Source organism: Caloenas nicobarica, chromosome 22 (assembly GCF_036013445.1).
Source record: "Caloenas nicobarica isolate bCalNic1 chromosome 22, bCalNic1.hap1, whole genome shotgun sequence".
Taxonomy (NCBI): domain Eukaryota; kingdom Metazoa; phylum Chordata; class Aves; order Columbiformes; family Columbidae; genus Caloenas; species Caloenas nicobarica.
In genome coordinates, this window is record NC_088266.1 from 5,794,473 (window position 1) to 5,818,200 (window position 23,728).

At 45.9% G+C, this 23,728-nt stretch overlaps 1 protein-coding gene across 1 annotated transcript in view; it reads right to left on the reverse strand.

Annotated features, from left to right (window-relative positions):
- The window catches only part of DVL1 (dishevelled segment polarity protein 1), a 52,583-nt gene extending 32,781 nt beyond the window's left edge, over window positions 1-19,802 (reverse strand). The window contains exon 1 of the mRNA XM_065650184.1: window positions 19,287-19,802. Coding sequence (XP_065506256.1) covers window positions 19,287-19,456 — 170 coding nt within the window. The 5' untranslated portion in view covers window positions 19,457-19,802. The remainder of the gene's footprint in view (window positions 1-19,286) is intronic.
- Window positions 19,803-23,728: the final 3,926 nt, after the last annotated feature.

Genomic DNA, 23,728 nt, shown 5'->3' on the forward strand with positions numbered 1-23,728 from the left:
AAACACCTGTCTGCAGAGCCATTTGCAAAGCTGTACACGATTCTCCTTTGCAAAGGAGACAGATTTTTCTTCACTGTTCAGAGACTTGTGACATTTTCCTCTTCACCGTACTCCAGAAAAATCTTGGTGCACAAGATGCTGGATCCTTTAGTTCATCCTTCAAATGCATCTACCAGGTAAAAGGAAGGTAAAAGAAGAACACAGGGGAACAACTCATCCAAGGTCACCCAGCACATCAGTGACTGGTGGTGAGAAGACCCCACACCCCTGCACACCCCCCAGCACCCGCTCTGCACCGTGAGCAAACTCCCCACGATCAAATCTCACATCAATTCCGTCTTCACTTAGAAAGAGTATGTGCAAAAAAGGGTGTGGATGTGTGGGGAAGGGGAGGGGGGAACAGTTTTCAGCAGCTCACATCCTCTGCTTTATTTGGCTTAGAGGAGATGTAAGAACTAATTACTAAATGAAACAATCACTGTTGGCAACAGCCCCTCCTCCTTCCTCTGGCTTCCTGGAATTGTGTCTGGATCCTCTGACTTTGCTACCACCCTACTCGGCACAAATTGGTATTCGTGCATTTCCCAAATCCAGCCTTGCTCACCCTCTCACACCTCCCCTGTTTCTGCTCCTGGTTACCCTCCTGGTTTCTTGTTTTCCTCCAAAGAGGATCTTAGCCCAAAGACCAAGGATTCTTTGGGCTCACCCTCACTCCCATCCCTCTGCCGAGCCGTTTGCTGCCTCAGAATATACACTGGATCCATACCAAGAATTCCCAGTGAACCTCACAAACCTCTCATGACTCTGACTCACAAGCATTTAGGCAACTGGATATTAAACACCGGGTTTGATAGCGTTGCATGCACTCGCATTTTGATTGCATCACACACACCTGTGAAAGACTTAATCTCCAGAATTAGCTAGATTTTTTCCTTTCTACTCAGAAAAATGAGGCTAACAAGGAAATTCTCCTTTTTCTGGATATACCAGTTGCAGGCCAAATCCTCCAAGGCCACGTACAGGGGACATGCAGGGCTGAGACTGCAGTTTGGCCCTTACAGATTCATTCCAGATCATGTGTACCATGCCACAAAGTGCGTGTCCTAACATACTTTAGCCCCAGAATAATCCCACTTGATCACTGCGATCAGCGCCAAATCAGAACTGCACAGTGGTGCCACACTCCCCTGATGCCAGCCAGCTGCTCCACAGACACTCTCCTGACTTCACGAGCCATAAAATAAGCATTTTTAAAGCTCCTGAGGAAGAAGCCCTTTCTGAAGAAGATCCAGACTTGTCAAATACCCCCTGCACCTTTCTTGGCAATATCAGGCCAAACTCCCATGCAGAATTATGAACATCTCTGAAGATCAGACTGTTTACTACAATACAAAAGCAAGCGGCAGAGGACAGCCACTTTTAGGAAAATCTAAGTAAAATAGAGACATAGTTCCTTTAAGGACAGTTTAAATTGCAGAATGCACACAGCAAACCCAGCAACAAACAGCTGACATGCAAAGAAAAAAAACCAAACTCTCATCCTTCTGATCACACGACAAATTGCAACTACCAAACTGGAATCCAAGGCTGCGGTCCTAAAAATAATCTTTCTGAAGCTGATTAACATTTCAGTTTGAATCTTTAATGCAGAATTAAAACTTTAGGCTTTTTGTAGCTGAGGTCACAACACAGAGAGCCCTTAGCCACCCTCCCAACCCGGAGAAAGGAATGAAAATAAAGCCACCCGCTGAATTTACAGGTGAGGCTTGGCTAGGGTATAATGTTGATTCTGGAAAGAAGAGAAATCTTTTTGCTGAGCAAATAAACACCGTAACACAGTGCAGCACGAAGGGCTCTGCTCAACACAAAGATCGGCAGCTTTCTGCCGTGCATGGAAGCCTAAGATCTCTGCACCCCGCTGAGCAGGGACGTGCTGCAGGATCCCAGCCCGACCCACGGGGCTTCTCCACGGAAAGCTCGTGCCAATCGCTCCTCAAAATACCATGGGGCCAGACTGGCACCAGTATTCTCCTTTTTAGGCTGTTATTCATAAACACTGACGATGCTTTGCCTTTCCATATATGCACTTCCATACGCCAACTCCCACGTAAACCTGTCAAAAATGAATATGAACACGCTACCCACAATTATGATAGGACACACCCAACTACAGAACAAAACCCTCTTCAAGAAATAAAGCCATGCACGCGAGAGCTCTCCCGACAAACCAGCTGAGCGGTAGCTCGGCGTGATCTGCAGAGGATCAGCTGCACGAGTTCAACGTCCCTTCTGCATAAAGCCATTTACTGAAGTCAGGTCCTGTGCCCAGCTCAAGGTCAACCTCCCGTCCTTCCACCACGCACACCCGCCCCTTATGTCTTCATTTATGTAATTAGCCGCTACTCTCTGCCTCACGTTATTCTTCACACTTCTAAAAATCCAAACACAGTCTCAGTGGTTCTGTCTGCAATTACCGGTTAATGCACTCCAGTGTTTACACACCAGCTATCCTCTGCCCCATCTGATTCTCATCACCGCACTAAACATTTTGCCCACAGAACTTCCCCGGTTTCTCCACAGCACCTTGATTCCCGGAGGCACATCCAGCAGTTCCCCGTGCCAGCCCCTGGAACAGCAGGGATCATTTATCATCTTTTGGGAGAACTGCAGGATACTGGAAAAGTTTTGGCATTTAGGTCCTATAGCAGACAGTGACTTAAGCACATGAAGTCAGAACTCCTGCGCTGTCTTGGAGAGAATTGGCCTGAATCTGCCCTTTGTTTCAAACCTAAAGCATCACTATAGCAATGAGCTGGGACTCAAGGACAATTACATTTGTTCAGGCTCCGCTCTGGGAGGGAAGTAAACAGAAATTACTGGTGTTTCAGCTGCCTTGAGTGCGAACGGGGGGATTCTGATCCACAGCAATCCCGCTGAGCCCTCCGCATCGCACCCAAAGCACTTTGAAGGGCCTGTCGGTCGTTCCCAAGTGCAACAGCCCAACACGGAGACTCACACGAAAAGGTTCCATGTGTTTTAAACCAACTGGTACCTGTGCTCCCAGCCCAGACCCGGCTCATCTGCCATTTCAGCGACTCGGGTTTGGCTGCAGACCCTCGGCACAACTTCTGCCCGTTGTCTTGAAAGGGTCTCCAAACAGGGTGTGCTTTGTAGAATCTTTGAGGAACGGCTTCCAATTAAGTGTTTTAAAATATTTAAGACTGTTAAAGAGCAATGACATATAGGGAATACGATTTGCTTCTCTACTTCTTAATTAACAATATTTCAGTGGTTGTGCTGATGCTCAAGGTGTGAAAATCCCACTAAAATACAGGCATTTATGGCTTGGTAAGTTGCTGTCTATAGAAATTAGTCTATTTTGATTTCAGCACTGATAGCCCCAATTGGGCGTAGTATTGTCCTCCACTCCATGATCAGCTAACCTAGCAGAAAAGAAAAAAAGGATTACTCTTAATTATGTGCAGAGAAACCAAGCAAATGGTTGACTTTTGGAGTCCTAAGACCTTACTGTTTGTTTCCATCAACACCATCTACTCCCGTGGAAAGAGTTTGGAATTGAACTGACCAAACTGTCCATAACAAGCAAAGCACTTTAGCCACACTGACAGTTTTCTGTCTTTTCTATTATTTCCCTTTTTCCTCTGCCTTCATGTTATGTACTAAATTATTGATGTGACTATATTACAATCTCACAGGTGTTAGTAAATCTAATCTTGCAGCTGTCCCACGGGACAGACACATATCATCATCTCTGCCAAAAAGACAAGGAAGCCACAATACAAAACGCCAGGTCAGCATAATTATGACCTGAACCCAGATTTCCCAGTCCAATGTCTTATTTACAAAACAATAAATATCAACAAGCCCCCGTAAAATTAAATTGTTCTTGAAAACAACCTAGGAAAAAAAAATGTAAAAGAGAGTTGGTTGTGGAATGGCCATTTGAAACAGCTGGCTCTGATTTTGCTTTCCCCAGGGTGCAATTATCTTCAAAACTCCAGAGCAGGACACTCTCAAAATAGCATTTCGAGACGACATTCACATGAAGTCAAGGCAGAGATGCAGCCTGGTGAAAATCTCAGCCTCTGCGGGCTCAGGTCGGGTCATAACCTCGCACGCCGAGAGCCACACACCAACTCATTGAGACGTTGTGATTTCTGAAACACAGTCCAAGTGCCGTTCCCCAAGCCAGTCCTGAAGCTGAGAATTGAAAGACAAGGTTCAGGATGATTTTAGCTGATTCCCAACAGCTCTCGGCCCCATTGATGAACAGTAAGAGAGGCTGCGCAACTTGTAAGGTTATTGACCACTCCACCTACCATATACTACCAAGAAAATCTCTATTTTTGTGCAAAGGGAACACTGATTTTAGTGATACACCCTCCCTCGGCACAAAGTGACTCTAACAGCACATCCTTTGAGCTATGCTTCCAGTCCTTTCAAAGTTACTTGGGAAGCATTAAGAGCTCCATGAATGCCCAAAATTTCATATCATCCCTAAGGATGTCTTAGGACAACATAACTTTAATTCATCAACATGCAAAAAGCACCACTTTGCAGCCACTGTTCGTGGACCTCCAGCCAGAAGTGCGGATGCCTCAGCTTAAGCCTGAAATTCATCTGCTCAATATCAAAATGGACAGAGAAGCATTTCAAGGCACTGAATGCAAACTAAAGTTAGTTTCAACACAGCTAGCTCAGGCAGTGACAAGAGCAGGAGTGTAATTATCCAAACTTCATTATGGTCCAGACTGCGGTACCTCTCTGGCTGCCAGACCACACTTCGGCCCGCGCTGCCGCTCGTTATTTCAAGGGCTTCCCACACCAACGGGATTCAAATTAACACAGATACACTCTTTGCTATCACACAGCCAAACCCCCATCCCATGGATGATATGAAAATTGGAGTGATATCCAGCCCATTGTGTCATGGGTCCTTCTCCAAAATCCCAGAAGGCTACTGCACAACAACCCATTATTCAAAATATTGAGCAGCGATAAGAACTGAGCCCACAGACAGCAGATGTCTCTTATCTTTGTGTATTTGCACAAATTTCACAATGGCCAAGTGCCCGGGTAGTTCTTCTTATTCCTCTGTGAAATGTTCCTTTTGTGCTCTCTTAAAAGTACCTCATTATAATAACAAAGCTAGGTCAAAAAATAGCCATAAGTCTTAATCAATACTGCACAGAAATATTATTTACAGACAGGTTAAAGTAATTGCTAACAAAGAGATGAATGCCAATGTGGTTACATGAGAAACAACCACATTATTCAGCATTGGCTACAGCACTCCAAGGCTCCAGACACTGGGGAGAGAAAAGAAGCCATCCATACATTTATTTAGTGTGGGCCCTGTGCAGAAACCTCCAACACTTACTATAGATAATATCTCTCCTCCCCTAGGTTATTTGTCTAGACGTATTTTAATTAAATGGCATAATTCTGGTCACTGATGTGGTGAAAATGATTGAGTTTATTTTAATAAGGTCTTTTGGTGTTCACTCCTCCAGCTTCCAGAAGTACAACTGGCAGCCCTTGACAAGGTGGGCGCGTGTTGTACTGAGCGCGATAGCGCCTGTCGCCTCCAGACCCGTATAGAACACGGGCACGAAGGTGGAGACTCCCGTCTCTGTTCACCTTCAAAGCACATGCAAAATGTCAACTCTACCAAAGAATTACACCCTAAAAGACTGTGTATCCCCCCCTTTTTTTTTGTGGGAAGCCACGGGAAAGCCCTCACTAGTCACTAGCTTAAAAAGTGTCCTGCATCATACACAGAGATCAATTTAATGAACAGTTCCCATAACTTTCAAGTCTCAAAGGCACCCAGGAGGGGTATAATGTGAATCCTGCTCAGCCGTTCAACAAACCTGGATGTTCTCTGTGGACATTATTTTGGAATCCAGACCACAAGATACAGTTGCCTCTGTCGACACCCCTTCCAAGTTCAGTCTCCCACGAGGAACAGCACAGATCCAACTCGAACAGCGCCCCGGGACAGCAGCACTGCGAGACAAACTTCAACATAAAGAAAAGCCGGGTTCAGAGCTCTTACAGCCAGGCCTAGTCACAAATTCTGCCCACACTTCAAAGTATAACTGGACCTACAAGTTTGTTTAGGTGTTGAAAAAAGAGATCTCTAGCTTGTCACAAAATCCCAAGTCAGATATAAATTCACATCGTAGTGTTCACAAGCACCCAAATCACAGATGCCCACTGAGCTCCAATCCAGAACTCAAAGCAGTTTTTCACAGGTCAGACTCCCAATTGACCCAACATCAACAGACAACAGTAACAGATAAACTGTTAAGTTTGATTTTGTTGCTGGTTGTGTTACAAACACAGAAAAGAGTGGCTGAACAGCTCCAGTTCAACCAATCTGCACCATAAACCTGGGAAGCTCAAGGAGCTGTTCGAAATCCCATTTTTGCAGGAGGACACTGATAGCATCTCTCAAGAGTAAAACTCACTTTGTCATTTCCTAACTCTGATTTCACTGACACACATATCCTGCTGTTTGGCAGAGCCAGATAAGGAGAGACCCAGTCCCCGCGGTTTTGTAATCTGTCTATTCTTCTCTTCCAGCTGCGCTCCCGTCCTCACTCATTTCTGTCAGGCACTCGGGAGGATCAGCAGCTCTGTAACTGCTGCAGTTGCCAATGGTTCTCCAACCAACCAGAGGCTGATTGCTTAATTACTGATCCCTGGAGTCTAAAGAGAGAAAAAGAAGCTGTTAAAAGGAGACAGCATGGATGAAAAGCGAGGCGTGGGGGGGGAGATGGGAATTAAATTTTGAAACATAAACTACTCGTTTATGTTTGCCCAAAGACGTGCCACGTACCTGATCCCCAGGCAAAGGTCTAGCTGTTGCTTTTAAAACCAGTATCCAATAAGCCACCAAAAACCCTTTTAAAAGTCAGCCTGTCTGGTGGGGAAATCAGAAACACACATTATTTCACAGAATCTGAAAGAGTCTAAGACACCTTGGCAGTATCTCAGTTCTAACTTTTGAACACAGATACTACCTCCCGACCACGTCCTGAGTCACTATTTTCAAAAGGAAATCTGTCCATAAGAAAACACAGCAACAAAAGGCAGCACTGTCAGGTTCTCAAGCGCGATAGTTACTTTACTTTGAGCCTCCACCCCGAGGGACGCACCTTCTTTGATAACACAGGTTTAATGAAAGTTCAGCTTTCGTATGCTGTCTCCACACACCACTTTTTGGAGAGCTATCTGACATCTGCACTTGCAGCTTAACACTCGGGAGAATGAATCATGTTAGGAAAGGAGTAATATATTTTCAAGAGCTGTTTTGGTTTTGCACTTGAATTTCTATACCTACTATCCTTAAAGAAAAGAATGTTTTAAGATTTCATGAGCTGACAGATGCACATGTCTCTATTGTTTTTATTTATTTCACCTGGCTGCTGGAAGTAAACACAAAATATTCTGAAGAACAAGAATAAATGAATGTGTAAAATCAGCAGCCTTGGCAAGGAAAAGTCAAGGTAGTTCCATGACTATTTAAATAAGTTTTTAAGAGCTAATGTAGTTTTTAAGGGCCAGGTAGAGGGAGTTGGTAACATTCTGTGCTTTTAATAAAGGTCTCGATTACTTGCCAGCCATGCAGTTGATTCCACAAGCACCTACAATTTATACCCAAATGCCCAAGATGTAAAGAACAAAATAAACAGCTACAAACAAATAAATGCCTTCTAGACTATTAGACATGAAAAAAGTAAGTCACTTGGGAAAACTCTCCAGCAACTAAAATGTAAGACTAGAAACCATAAGGTGAGATTTCCATTCCCAATTCTGCCCACAATCTGCTGATGAACTTGGGGGAATCCCTTCCACCTGCCGAGCCGCAGCGCTGCGGGTCCTTGTGCTCCTTTCTTTTTGCTCGGCTGCACCGTCAGTTCTGGTTTCTCCCCAGAAGCTCACGAAACACACCACCCATCTTCACAAAGGATCCCTCGCTGCACAAACAAGAAGCATATTTGTCTCTGACGCGTTTTTACAAATGCAAAGGGCGAGCGCAATTCGCGTAGCAACTCGCAGGTCACGGCCAAGCCAGCCCAGCCCAAGACGTCCCCAGTAAAAAGAACCTGTCGAGGAGATGCCTCCTGAGCCCAGTCACTGCCCTTCCACACCCAGAGCCCCTCCTGTCAGGAACGCAAATCCCAGTTTTGTTGCATTGCCTGGTTTTAGTCACACAAAACAAAGTCAACTCAGCACTGGGAACGCAAAGCTGCCCTGCAGCAAAGGATAATTCACAGCAGCATTATCTTCCATTCACTGGCTTAATGCTAATTTGTGCTGGACGGGAGGGTGGGGGGAGTGTTAGCAAAGACAAAAATAAGCAGATGACAAATTTGCTTATTAACCTTATTGAATAAGAGAGTAAAGAGGGAGGGGGGATGAAAAGCAGGATGTGAAAGGAGCAGGAGCTGGAGCAGCATGGCTGATGTCAACCACGAAATGCAACCCCTGCTGAGACAGTTTGAAAGCCAGAAGATGCAGGATTTTTAACATTAACTGTTTGATCGCTCTGCTGCAGGTGCATCTATGTAATATCATGAGGAACAAGATCTTCATTCACCTACAGGTAATTCTTACAAGCTAGAGACCTGAAACAGCACTGAGAACAACCAATAAATTCACTCTGCATTGAAAACTTCCATTATCTTCACTCAAAGTTGACCAGGACACATCGTGCAAGAGCCATCACGAAACACATAAACACCAAAGAGCTCTTAACCATGTTCCAGCTGCACATTCACACGGGCTCCAGGGCCATTGCTTAGTTTACCTTTATTCCAAATACTCCAGGCTCTTTGAAAGGCATGTTCTGTACCATTTCAGGATTAGTCTCTAGTGCCACTGCAGCCAGGGAGGATTTTTGCATAGCCTGAAATAAAGAACTTGTTGAGCGTGTCTACAACCATCACACTTGCTCAACCATCTCTAGTGACTAAGTTTTCCCACAGGTTTCCCCATGACATCAGAAATCCAACCTCTCCCTTGAACTCGACACTTTAACCAGCACCTCTGGTTAGAAACAACATGGTTGGTCCAGAGATCCTTAAATATTCATGTTTTCTGCAGCACTCGTATCTCACCATCACCATGCAGCTTTCTTCCTCAGCAAGGGCAAAATGTAATTAGTGTCAGACACTTCTTTGCATGTTCTATTTCAAATAAAGAAAAGGTTTGTCATGGATCCTCACTCCCTCCTCATCTCTGTACCAGGCAAGTCTTGGGTTCAGTTATAATAGTTTTGCTCCATTTATTGTACCTTTTTCCAGCTTGTGTCTATAACTAAAATAGGTCATAAATTACAACCAGAAATATATTTAAAAGGCAGCACCAAAAAGTCTTGCAAACCCACTCTTTTAGTAGCTTCCTTCTTTCTGCATTGGCAAATAATTTTTATTTACTTATATAATTTCAGAATTCAACCGCGATAGTAACTTCAATGGAAAACATTACGCAGGTGCAAATGGAACAATCACTGAAGCTGCTCATTGCAAAGAACTTCTACAATGACTGCCAAAAAGTGATGGGCAGAGAGGGGAGAAAGAGCAAACAGAGAACAAAACAGAAGAGAAACCTGGTAAGATACTGTGCATTTGCACTGCTGTACTTCTGTATATACATATATATATATATAGTTCTGTAGGTGCCATTCTCCGCACTGATGCCCATCTGCAGCAAGCCAGGCTTTTCAAAAACAGAACTGAAACCCAAAAATAAAAGGCCCTATTTACAAGTTTCCTAGGCATGTAATTTAACATGTTTACACTCTCCTTTAAAGGCAGAACTCATGTGCATAAATTACACTAGGCACAAGTTTAACTGGTCCTAATATCACAGACCACATCACTTACTCAAGGTCAAGTACAGAGTAGCTGGAAGAGGGAAAATTGCGCTCAGACCTCAAATCCCAAAGCAGAGCCTCGACCCACAGCCATTCTTCTCTTCACATTCCAGGGGGAAGGCGAGAGAAGTCATTGAAATATCGCAGGTTTCAGATAGGATTTAATTCACAAAACTCTTATTTTGAGGCAGTCTTCAAATCTATCTGTTCCTCTTAGACCCTGTGTGATGCACGCTTGGTTTTAACGGCCTAGCAGTTGTTAAAACACAAGTTCTTGTCCCAGTTCCTCACAGTAACACAGCTGTTAACAAACAGTATTTGCACACTTACTTTAATGAGGATTTTTATCTCCAGGAACTGAGTGGAGTAGATCACGTGTTGTACGCTCTGAGTATCCTCCCAAATTATTTTCATACTTTTTCTTACCAAGGCCACTGAAATAACCAAAAATGATCGTCATTCCCTGAGTTACTTATATTTCACATGGAAATAAGCCACAACGGAATCATGGGGCAAATATTTGGGTCGTTCCTTCCTCAAGCACTGTAAATTCCTCTGTCTTTGCTCAGCAGCTTGTCTCAACTGATTAAGCTCTACAGCAGAAATTGGAGGACAAGCCTCCAGCATTCATCTCTGAAAACTGGGACCCCAAAGCAGCATCAGCAAAATCACCAGTAACATCCTCCTTCTTCCCCAACACACTCATTAAACCAAGAGTTGGTGCTTAATTAATTTAGAAAATGGCATTCTAATGGCAGGTCAATCCAAATGTCCTTTGCTAAAGGCGAGCAGTAATCAGACGGAAAAAGCAGAGCCTACACAGCAAAGCTTTTCCTGTACATATGATGTACACTTAAAATCTTCTCTTCACTCTGATTCCGACACAGAGTTGCAGCCACGAACCACCATGATCATTCTTCCCTTAAACACACAGATTCGTCCTCTCTCGACAAGAATTTTCTTCTTGCAAATAAAAGCTTCCAAATCTGGGGTCATTTATGTACTATACATATTCATACCCAAACTGCAGGGTCTCAGAGCCTGGAGCACCTCAAACCGTTTTCAGGAGAACTGGCAGCCCCACAAAAGGGAACTTGTGGAAGGAATTCCATCCAAAACACCCAGCAAAACCTGGACAAATACACTGGTCAGAAAAGTCTGTCCCAAAGCCCATCAGAATTAACTATTAACTATTTCAAGGCACCATGAAGGGGCTTGAATCGGGCCCCTGTTGGGAACTATGAGCAAGACAAACCGCAATGAGCACATTACTACATACGAATGGATTTTCTTCTGAGATTTAAGTTAAATAATAAGTGCTCAAGCGTTTGACTAAATTATGGTTTAAAAGCTCTGTATGTCACCGATTTCCATGTGCTACATGAACTGATGGTTGGACACCACAGCAACGGGGCCTCAGGAACAGCCCCTGCTCCCATCTCCGACTTGGCCACAGAGACATTTCCTCAGAGTTCCATGCAGAGCACCTGGCTCCAAAACACACACGGATTTCTGCTACTGCCAAGACAGAAACAACATATGAAGCAGTGGCAGCAAAATGAACAAATTCCCGAAGTAGCAGATACCCTTGAAAGAAAGCGCCAAGGTGACAAACCGGCCCAGCTCCATGATCTCTGCTTATAACCTTCATTATAACCTTCAGTTAATATCCAAAGGGATCTTCTCGGAAGAGAGCTGGAAGCAGCTCTTGGATTTGCAGGTTATCTGGAGAGCAGACACGACCTCTTCATTTTTTCCTCCAGAAGAACATCATCCATCTGCCAATTTTTGGAGGGTGTGTAAGGAGAGGAATTTTCGGTTTTGTATACTCTCAAAGTAAAAGAGGGTCAGAAAACAGTGGGAGCTGCCGTGAACTCAGCGGGGGGAAAAAAAATAAAAATCAGATGTTCCTGTCAACAGATGGGGCTTACCTCTTATGAATTTGCCTGTTTTAACACATTGATTTTTAGGCTAACTACGATCATGATGAGAAAATATCTTCCAAAATCCTTCAGCTGGCTGTTGATGGACTACATGTAACACATGACGGTTTCAGCACGTTTGAAGCTGACGGAAGGTAAGTCTGTGTCCCGGCACTGCAGCGTGCAGAAATAAAGGCTTAGACTTACCCACATGCTAACACAGGGCTGATTCTTCTTCAGTTCTGCTTTTTCACAGCACAAGGACCACCCCACAATAATTCCGGAGTGGTTACCAGGCACCTCTTCAAGTCACTCTCCACAAGACTACTTTGGACAATCCAAGTATACACTTAGAGAACTGAAGAACAAGACAGACTGAGTGTTCTTCTATTGAGAAAGGACATTTTTACAACTTCCATATGTTTTATTGTCAGCAATGGGCTCTTAAACTGACATTTTGATTCAATTTCTATCAGGCTTCCAACTGCAACACTAGCTTTGTGCGCTAAACTAACAATGCAGACCGACTGCAAAGCACCACTGCCTGCATTCACTGCTAAATCTTTGAACAGAAGGAAAATACAGCAAAAAACCCTGTCTTGGAAGTCTTGGACAAGCAAGGCGAGGCTGCATTTCTGAACAGTAACAGGGAGATTTTGAGGAATAGTTTTCCTCTAACTTCTTCGCGAGTTAGACCTACCCTAAACGATTACGATGAAAGAACACATTTAGCTGGGACAAGAAAAACAGATGAGTTTTATCATGTCCAGATTCAGCACCTCAACCAAGTGCACAAAACCAAACACAGATTAAACAAACAGTAAAACTGATATTAGAGATTGTCAGGAATTATTTACTTCCCCTTCTAACTTTCCCAATCCACCTACTCAGTGTATCTTGTCTGGAAACAGTTCTTTGCAACTGGGATTGCATATAGTACATCTTGCAAAATTCTCAACAAATAGCTTCAGTTAAATTGAATTTACCTGTGTTTTTCTCCTTAGCTCCATGCAGAGTGATCTCTGAAGGGCACAGCACTCTGCCATTTACTCAACACTACAAGAGGATTCATTTGCAGATGGCACAAGCGTTGCTTGCAGGACTGTCTTAATTACCACCTTGTAATAACACCATTAAAGCACCCAACATAGACATTTAGCAAAAGATGAGGCACCTGTTTTCTTTATAAATAACATAGCCAAAGAAAAGATACAGTCCTGGATATCGTAATTAGCCCTTAAATTACATCTGAAAATATTTCTTCTCAGTACAATGTAGTAGTTTACAGACTTCAGCTTCAGTAAACTAGAGGGAAATCCTTATGCAAAAAGAATGCAAACAATGAAGTAAATAGAGAGTAACCATGAGGCACAAGCAAGCTTTAAAAAAAAATAACTATAGGACCAAGTAGCATTAATCTGTTTCAATTCAGTGCCACGTCCATTTAACTCAAACTACTTCACAGGCAAATTTTAATTAGAGATACAGCAAGCCCATTGGTAAGTTGCTGAACCTGAATCCTAGAGAGATGGTTAATGTTTCCAACAGCTGTACAGTCTGTGTGTGTATTCTTGAGCCAAAACAAGTCTATCTGAGCGCTGAAGAAAAGAAAAACAAAACTGTGCCTGCGCTATGTGGAGGTGTTCATTAAACGAACAGTAGTAAACTTGTTTTCCTAACTTGTCCCACTGCAGATCACCAGCCACAGGAAGCAGCCCAAACCTGATGGATCCCTTCAACATGTTTTCATAGCGTTAGCTTTTAATAAATATAACGTGCTCCACCCTCAGAGCAGAGCAGTCCTCAAGTTCCAGCAGAAAAAGTGGTTGTTTTAAATATTCTATTACATTACAGTTGGGACATTAAAATAAGCAGTGACTTGTACTGTAGACAGCTATCAAAATCAGCCTGGCAAAATACGTGTAAGCTAACCTAGTGTGGCCACAAAGTATGAGCTTTGAGGCCTATTAGACTGCTGTTCTCGTACATATTTTTGTTATTTGTACTACAATAGTGCTTTCTGATGTCGGCAAACAGAAAAGCACCACAGTGCTAAGATGCTGTGTAAACATCAGTAGTAAGATGCAGAGTCTCCAGCAAGTTTATGAATTTCGGCAGAGAAAATGGGGAAAAGCTGGGAGAAATACAGGCTATTCTCACCTGACAAGTAGCAAACACAGGCCTCAATTCAGCACTACACTGCAGTGTGGCCAAGTACTTTGCTGAGTCCAAGCCTAAGTCTGTGGCTGAATACATTTTTTTCCTGTTTTCTGTTTCTGCTTTAACTATGCACCTCTCCATTTGCCTCCACTGGGGAAAACAGGACTCCAGCTTTCTGCAGGTATTAATGAAGTCTCCCTTCCAGCCTTAAGAATTCTGTGATTGCTGTTGATCCACATACTCAGGCCTAGATCTGCTCCTATTTTCACAATATTATTCCAGATTTATTTGTTGGAATCGAGCTGAAACTTGGCCTTCACTTTCGAGCTCCTCCACCAACAGCAGACCAAGACTTCTGTACTATTTACACCCTGCTGAGGGGAATGAAAGCTGGAAAGAACCACGACCAACCCACCGAACTGGGAAGCCAGAGTCACCATACGCAGTTTTATTCGCTGTCGCAAAGAACTAATAAAAATCCAAGGATCTTCTCACCTCAATCTACTTAACCAGCTGTGGGGTTTTTGAGGAAAGCCTTTCATTACAAAGCATTCTCCTCCCACCGCACGTCACACATTTGAACAAATATTGTTCACGTGACAGAACTGGAAACTGCCTCAAAGTTCCGTGTGTTTCAGAGACAGACTCTTGGTGATTTCAGCGGGGTTTGGATCAGTCCCAAACAGAAATCCCGGGCTGCCACATGTCCTGCTATAGCCTCACCCGGGAGGGTCACCGATCTTGGCCATGGGCTGGAACGTACCTCGCACTGGTTTTCTTGCTCAGCCGTGCCTGTTTACATCCCCGGGAACAGCTGGCCCAGCCTGACCCGAACACAACATGGACGGTTACGCAATCGCTCCTTTTTAGCCTACGGACAGGCAAACGTGGCCAAAAGGGGTATGGGATTAAAAAAAAAAAAAAAGAAAAAAAATCTTGAAACGAAACGCATTTGTTGCTCCATCTGTTCAACCACACTTGCGATCCAAAAGATATTTTCATGCCGTAGGCATTTGCAAAGATCTAGATGGTAAATTATGTGGCTGTGTTACCAGTTGAAGCCCCAACCGTTTTTAAACTTGTGTCCAAGTAAACTGCTTTTTTTCAGTCTAACTGTACCTCGGATATCTGAGCACGTACTAACTGATAAAGCAGCCGGAGATAACAGAGAAAATACAGAGGGTTAACCCTGTTAAGGACACAAATCTTCAGGAAATCTGCTTTTCTTAGTTCTACCCGCATGGATACATCGTCTTGAATTCCGACTCTTCTATCAAAAATTGCCCCACTCAACTCATAATCCCAATCCCAAACCAGATTCCTACTGCTTTAAATCACAATTGCTTGCTAGTTTTCAACACACCAAGTACCAAGAAAATAAATTTCTGTGCAAGAAACAGCTGCACCTAAAAGTCCAGTTTAAAAGGAAATTATTTTGCTGATAGCAAAGGAATGCCTCCAAAGCCACTCCTCAAAGTACTCCCTGAAGAAGCATAAGCAAAAGAGTATTAGTTCACACAATGGAAAGAATGAGGACTTGAACCTCACCCAGAAGGATGGCAGAACAGACGGACTCTGGTATTTGGTGGATAAAGATCGCAGAGTTTAACATCAGCTGCGGCACCAGCAGCAGCTCCTGCCCCAGCCATGTGGTGACTGAGCAAAGGAAGCCAGAAAAATGCAGGAGAGAGTATATTTATATACGTGCTTCTGTACAGACCTTCCTCTGCATCTCTCCTGCTATAACCACGTCACGACACAGCACCCTGTACTGACCAGAGACGAAACAGCAGCACGGAGTCTCCAAGCAGGTTATTGCACAGCAAAATTAAAACGTGTCTGAACCATATACATTTATAATTTTGCATTTTTGGAAGTTAGTGATAGCGTTTTACAAGAAAAGCTCTAGAAATACCAAATATTTAAGAGCAGACAGGTAGGAATTCCTCTTATAGGATCTGTCACACAGGTTCATTATGAATCATTTGGATCCAACACAATTTATGCCACTGTCAGAGTCTCAGCCATGAGAGCCCAGGCATCACAAGCTATAGCTTTATTTTTGGATGTATTCATTATCAGCCATTTTTCAATCATCATAGAATCAACAAAACTGCATTATACGTTATTCCAAGGACGTGTGCGGCTCAGAATCAACAATTTCAGTGATGGGAAGTGACCTCTGAGCTCTTCCTCTGAGAGGAAAGAATCAGTCGCCGTAAGCAAGCAAGCAAGCTGATGCCACAGCTCCTGAGCTATGAAACACACATGGCAGATAGCACCTTTTCTAAATTTAATTCCTGGTGGATACTATCACATTAACGAGTCTGATCCTGTGATGTCCCTGCTTAGTTTCCCACCGACTGGAACAAATATAGAAGCTACAAAGCACTTCCAAGGGTTGAGTGTCAGAGTCAGAACACAGTTCGACATCCCGCATCTTAAAACCAACGTCATACCTAGAGATGGAGTCAGCAGGAAAGCCTGGGCTTGCAGAATAAAGCCAGGTCTATCCCATCAAGAGTCAGAACACAAGTCACCCTTTGAGAACAAAATGGCACAGGAAAAAGTGTTTTAATGTCAAAGTAAGGCTGATAGGAAAATCAAGATGAAGGTTCCATGTTGTATCTGTTTTCCACAGCTTTACGTAAAGCACAACGTTAAGACTGCAAAGCAGAGTAGTAAATTAAACTGTAACCAAAGCTCAAAAGGAAAAATCCCCCACTCCTACGCTTTTCTTCTCCTGCAGCTTCCGAGAAGCAAAGCTGGAAGCAGGATGGTAACTCAGCACAGGTACACAAAACACGGCTTAATTTCAGAACATGGCTTGAAACGGCCCCATGTCCCAACCCCAACTCCGCTCCAATCCTCAGCGACTCCGTCTTTCCCAGCTGGAAACCATTCAACACATCCACTGTTTCTGAGCACAATTATTTATGACATTATTTCAGGATCCAGGAAAGGCTGTGACTTAATTACAACAACATGTGCAGCATTGTGAAGTCAGTTCCCGATTGCTGGCTTCTCCAGGAGGCTCCGCTTCTCCAGGAAAACATTTGCTTTCCTAACACGAGAAGAACTTTTCCCTCCGTGCTGGGATTTACGAAGGGCCCTGCCAAGCGGTGGTCACCAAGCCAGATCACAGCCCCGCGAAGAACACAGGACGCGAACTGTAGAACATGACACTTAAACCAAAAATGTTGCTGTAGTTTAAGCCTAAGTACCACTTAGAGAACACACAAGAATTTCCTTGGAGGACATCTTCAGGCACATAAGGCAGAAATTAGGCACATAATTTTGTTACGGTTAGTGGCAGCTGCATCTATAATTACCTATTCGTGAAAATTTTTAAAAGTCAGTTTGAAGACAAGATGGTGAAAAAAAGCCCATATTTGCTATTAACACTTGCTAAGACAGCCAAGATTCATATGAGTTTTCTTCTAATTCCCTATTTTTCACAAGTAATTAAGATTCAGAGAGAAACAAAAAATTGGTTGACGAACAAAATCAAACAAAAATCTGACTGGCGGTTCCTTGGCTTTCAAGAGTCACCACCTAGAGTCACTTCCAGCTGGCCAAGGCAAGGCATTACCACCCTAATGCACTCTAGTTACATTTGAGACTATTGTTTAAATAAGAGAGACAGAACTTACAGGTCCTAATCGTCATCATCCACTTGCAGCCCTTCATCTTCCACTAACTCCATTTCCAGACAACGCGAGAAAAACGATTTTCACCCCAGTTTCGAGACTAAGAGTTACTCCAGTTACTAGCTCTGTTAGCTGGTCAAAGACCAAGAACAGCCCAAACGCATTCGAGATCTTCCCAGTCCGCCCAACGTGCCTCGGCGCAGTTTATGTCTTCCAGCGCGAACTCTGTGCAGCAGCGGGATGAACGCGTACGCCGTCCCGACAAACCCAACGGCCTTTATTGAGGTTGCGCCACAAATTTATACAACAACTGGAGGGTATGTGTCCCTGTCACTTGAGGGTGAAAGAGAACGATTTATGAATAGACAATTTCAAAGACCTTATTTTGAAAACAAACAGTTTGTATAGTTGTTTCCCAAATAAATGTTTTCACAATCCGGAAAAACAAGAAGTCAATACAGGAACACTCCTACAGTAATAGGCCAATACTAACAACTTGCCACATAAGAAATACGCGTCAACAAACAATATCCACATTCCACCATGGATAAAAACACAATTAACATTAAAGGCTTCAGGTCTCACGGATAAAAGAGAGGCTACACAATACGTAAGAGGATGCTTGGGATGATATATTTCACCAAACATAAAATTTGCACCTCGACCGTAGCGTTGGTTTAGTTTATGTCCCACAAACCCACTCTCTTTCTTACTGGCAAGGCATTTAAATACGTAAAATGTGAGTACAAAGAGAAGCGACTCGCTGCAAAAAAGGATTAATACGTTCTGAAAGTTACCGTCTGGCAAACTGTCAAATGGATGTTTATCGGTTTATTTATTACGGCTGTAAACAAGCCCAGTGGCGCACAACCCACACTTGTCTGCGGAGCCCCGAACGCTGTCAAACACCCCCCGGTTCCAGCGGGAAATGTGGCCTACACCGTCACAAAGGTCGTTTGAAAGTCTGGCCCTCGTCCCAGCCAGCGGATCCACCAGCACTGGGCGCAGACCCTGCCAAGAACCGGCCCTTCGACCACCGGCCATTGCCACCCAAACGCAAACCAGACCCGATTTCCTGCACTCGCGCAAGGCTTCACCTTCCAGCGCTACCCGCAGCCTGAGCCTCCTCGGCTCCTCAGAAACCCTGACGAAGCCACACGCCTCGTCCCGACACGGTGACAGCTCCGGCCGGTCACCCCTGCCCGGCCTCAGGCTCCGGCCTTGCGGGGCCGGGAGCGGCCGCGGGCAAGACGCCGAGAGGCCTCCCCGCCTCGGGGGGACCCGGCCGGGGCTGTCACCCCCCGGGCCGCGGGCTGAAGGCGGCGGGGGCGGCAGCGCCGGGCCGGGCCGGGCCGCCATGTTCGCGGCGGCGGCTCTCGCGTCTCCCCGGGGTCCGGCGGGGCCGCCGGGGCCTAGTGCCGGCCGGGCCGCGCACCCACAGCCCCGCGTCCGGCGGGGGCTGCGGCACAACCCCCGGGACAGGCGGCGCCGGCGGCCGAAGCAGGTGCCTCCCGGCCGGGCTGAGAGAGAGACAGAGACACAGACAGAGACCTCCCCCGGCTGCCAGAAGGGGCGCGGGAGGAGGGGCAGGGACCGCCGCCCCCCCGCCCCGGCACACGCGGCCCCCGCCGGCCCGGAGCCGCTCACCCGAAATCCTGGTCCATGGACTTGAAGAAGAACTTGTAGCTGTGCACGGGCCGGTTGCTGAGGACATTTTTGAAATCGGCCAGAGTGACTTTCTCCGGCGGGACGGGCAGCTTCACCAGGTACGGGGTCTCCTCCTCGTCTATGTGGTAGATGATTTTAGTCTCCGCCATGGGAGCCGGGGAGCCGGCCCGGGCCTCCGCCGCCGCTCGGCTCCTCTCACGGCCTCCGGCCCAGAGCCGCCCCCGACAGGAAGGGAGCTCCCAGCGCCCGGCCGCCGCGCACGGGCTCCTCGGCCGGGATTCCGCTCCCTGCACTGCTCTCTAGCTGCCCGACCCGGGAACGGCAGCCCGCCGCCGCCCGCCCCGCCTGCATCCTCCGGCCGCCGCTTCGCCGCCCGCCCCGCCGCGCTCGGGCAGCCGCGGGGCCCCGTCCCCGGGCCGGCGGAGCAGCGAGGCCGGCGGGAAGGGGCGGGCGGGCGGGCGAGGGGCGCGGGGTGGCCGGGGCGGCCGCTCTCCTGCCGCCGCTCTGCCCGCGGGGGCCGCCGCGATCCCGCAGAGCGCCCCCTGCCGGCCTGGCGGCACCACCGCCGGCCGCGGGAGCCAACGGGTTCGGTTCCGCTCGGTTCCGCTCGGTTCCGCTCGGCTCCGCTCGGTTCCGCTCGGTTCCGCTCGGCCCGGGGACACTGGGGACGCATCGTGGGGACATTGGGCCGGGCTCGGCGGGGCTGCCGCCCCGGCTCTGCAGCATCCCAGGGAGGTGGTGGCTGAACCATCCCTGGAGACATCCCCGGCCAGGCTGGACGGGGCTCCGAGCAACCCGAGCGGCTGCAGATGTCCCTGCTCATGGCAGGGGGGGCACTGGGGGAGCTCGGAAGGTCCTTCCAACCCAGAATATTCCCTGATCCCGGCCGGTGGTGACTCGGGTGCCGCGGCCGGGAGCACGCTGGCAGCGAGAAACGGCCCCGCTGCTCCCTGCATCTCTGGCTGATTTTCCCAACCCCATCACACCACTCCGTTCCTTTCCAAGGGAACGACCAGCAAAAGCGAAGGTGCCGAGCACTCGCTCCTTGCCATAAAAATCATCTTTCACCCTCAAACTGCTTAGGTGCAGAAGTGCTGCTTTGGGTACTTTTGATGTCGGCAGTGATTTATCCGAGGGCAACACAAAAAAGATGCTCTGCTCGTATTATCATCATTCTTTGGCCTGAGAAAAATACAGTAAACATCCCCAAAGGGTCACAGAAACACTATTAGTCCTCTCTCCTTCTAGGAATTAGTAAACGCTTTCCAGAAACAGGCACCCAGGCATCGTACAGAGGTGGTCAGGATCCCCATTCACATGGCAACAGGAAAAGGGAGGTGTGTTACTACACGTATACTCAGTTAGTAAAGCTTAATACTCTAATTCAACGGTCTTTACAAGATGCAAGATACATTCTCTCCAATGTATTTATCTGAGAGATGGGGAGGGCAGAGAACTGACCTTACTGCCCCATTGTAACAGCAGGGAAACTGCTGGATTTCAGGTATTTCCAGAATTCGGGCTCCCCTCCCTCAGCAGACCCGTGTTCTTTGTGTTTCATGAGACCTGAGCCGGGTCCTGTTTAAGCGATGAGCTCATGGATTCTCTGCAGATCATGAAATTTTCCACAGTGCAGTCGGCTTCTCCGCAGCTTATGCTAATAAGGGAGCAAAGACGCAGTTGTGGCTCAGAAGAAATTGCTTTTAAAAGCTGCTGCGATGGAAGCCTGTTGGGCACAGAGCCCATTGAGGTGCTTGGCACGGAACAAGCTTTAGACCCATCATCTCCTGAATTTCACCAAACAGCGACGCTGTTCAGTGCTGCCAGGTAAGACAGGTATGTTTTGGAGCACAGAGTCCAGAGAAAAATCTTCAGAGTGCCATGTTTTGCAGGTTATGTGTTGTGGAAGAGTTCACCTTTCTTTCTAGAGACGCCAAAAAAATGACAGCAAGAAAATGAAGATTTCAGAACAGTGCTCAGGTCTCGAGGAATCTTTTGTTCATTAAAAATACTTCTTGAGGAAAATCCCAAGCTAATGACAACTCCAACGCCAGGGATTTGCTCATCGCCTGACATTGACATTACTCACCACTGCTAAACTGGAATGCCTGTATGATCACCAAACAATATAAGATAAATCACAAAGTAAAGGTATAGCCTTAGTATTAATCACATAACTAGTGATTTGGTACTGGTTTTGGCTTTTTTTTGAACTGTTCTATGATTCTGTGTACTGTTTTAAGTCATTTCAAAGGACCTTTCCAAGAATATTTTCCAAGAGCGGTGGCCACTGATGGTTGGTTGTTGCTCACTCACTCAGGTTTGGAATTCTGATAGAGTAAGGCATGAAGTACTGGAGGTTTCTGTAAAACTGTGCTTTCAGCTTTCTGTCCTCATGTGTGCACAGACATGGGCCGTAGTTCTGCAGGCACCTGGGAGAACTCTTGGTATGGAAAGTATAGCATGAATCCATCAGTCCCACCACACACAAGAATCGCTGAGCAAGAACAGGGAAGGCTTCCTTTGGCAGGACTGTAAGGTAATTCTAGTACAAGCTCTATTTTCTGAGATACTGAGCTTTAGATTGGTTTTGCAGCATGAAACACTGACAAAATATTAACATCCAGCCCTTTGGTCTCTTCAGTTCATACTTATTGACCTGAATTCCTCAGAGACCCAGGTGCTATCTGCACAAAGACTAAATCTGCAAAGAGCTCTTTTCTTGCTCTATTAGCTTCGCTTTTACTTTTGACAAGTGAAAATATAATGAGTTGTATAATTGTCAGATGGCTACCTTGGAACAGAGATGATCTGACTAGGTCTGTGACTCACAAAAAGCTTTCCGTGTCCCCATCAAGCACGGGAGAGAGGAGATAACCCACTTTCATGTTGCAGTCAAACCACCAACTAATCCAATTAAAGAGTGGCCATAGGAATGCAGAACACACCATCTTCGCAAACCATGGGTCCATCAGGGCTAATATCTTGTTTCTTGCAGAGTTCAGGCCTTAACACTTCAGTGGAAAATAAATATAAGGCACAAAATCTCTTGTTATTAGTGCTGTGCCCTCCCTGACAGAGCAAATGGTCGTGCTGATCCCTGCAGGGAGCAGGCAGCGTCCTGAGGCATAAAAGCCGCTCGCCCTTTATCTTCATTTATATAGCAGTGCACTCCATTACCACACAAAGAATAACCAAGCCCTTTTAAAAAGCCATCCTTTGAATTATAGTCATGGTGGTCACTTATCTCAGTGAATTCAGAAAGCTCATCACACTCTGGGTGCTTAGCAAATAAGTATTTGTTTTAAAAGATAGGACAAAAAGAAAACCAAAGTTCTGAGCACTCTCACACTCAGCAAAGCTGTGAGCTGGGACCCACTCTGAGATTTCACGGGTATATTTTATCCACCTGCAAGAATTTATTTGTAAAAGAACAAAACCATCTTTCACTTGGAGAAAGAGAAGCAGAAAGATGCAACTATGACCACACAGTTTGGATGTGTTTAAAATGAAGACGCTGTAGCTGGTCCCCAAGCTGGTGAACCTCAGCGGGACGCAATCCAGGTCAGTTTACACTACTCATGGATGTGGTCTAAAAGACCTGCAAGGTTTTTTTCCTTTTATTCTTCCTCTCTGTGCAGCAGACCTTGGGCACAGTCAGGTCATGGCAAAACTCAGTCCCAATAGCTTAAAAGAAAAGAAAAATCAACGCTAGAGGGAGGCAGAAGACCTGTAGCCCAGCAATCTGCTCACCAGCCTCCTGGGCAAAGCTCCTCAGAGCTTCCATCGCCACCGGATTCAAATACAAATAAACCTGGGGGATAACAGAAGGTATTTCCAGTGACATTTCCGAAAACCTCCCTAACTGAGGAATGTGTTATTGCCCTACAGGTCTGTAGGAATGAGGCACTGTGTGCTTCGCATGGAAGGGGAAAGGAGAAGAATAGAGGACAATATTCACGTTCATGCTTCTGGTTGCCTGGGGAAGCACAGCAGGGGATTCACCCCAGCAGAGAGCTGGTGTGACATGGCACGGCACTGGCTGCAGGATGATTTCCAACCAGGTAACAGAGAAGATAAAACTTTCACCAGAGCTAGACAAGCTGGTCAATAATCTTAGTTTGCTAAATGCACTTCTTTGCCACTTTTCAGTTTCACACCCTGCTTTGATCCTTCCAGTTCTTGCAGCTGCACTGCCCATCCCAGCAGCACCACAAGCTGTTTCCATCGGTGTCCCTGGGAGAACTCTGGCACTCCAGCTGGGATCCTCCTCAGGGGGAAGCTCTCCAAGAGCAGAATGTGCAGCAGGAACTCTGCAAGGTGTTAGTTCTGCGAAGAAAAGAGGAATTTGGGCTGGGACCCAAGTATAAAACTGCAGTTAACTATTCCAGCAGGATATGTTATCTTCCCTTCTGGAGCTG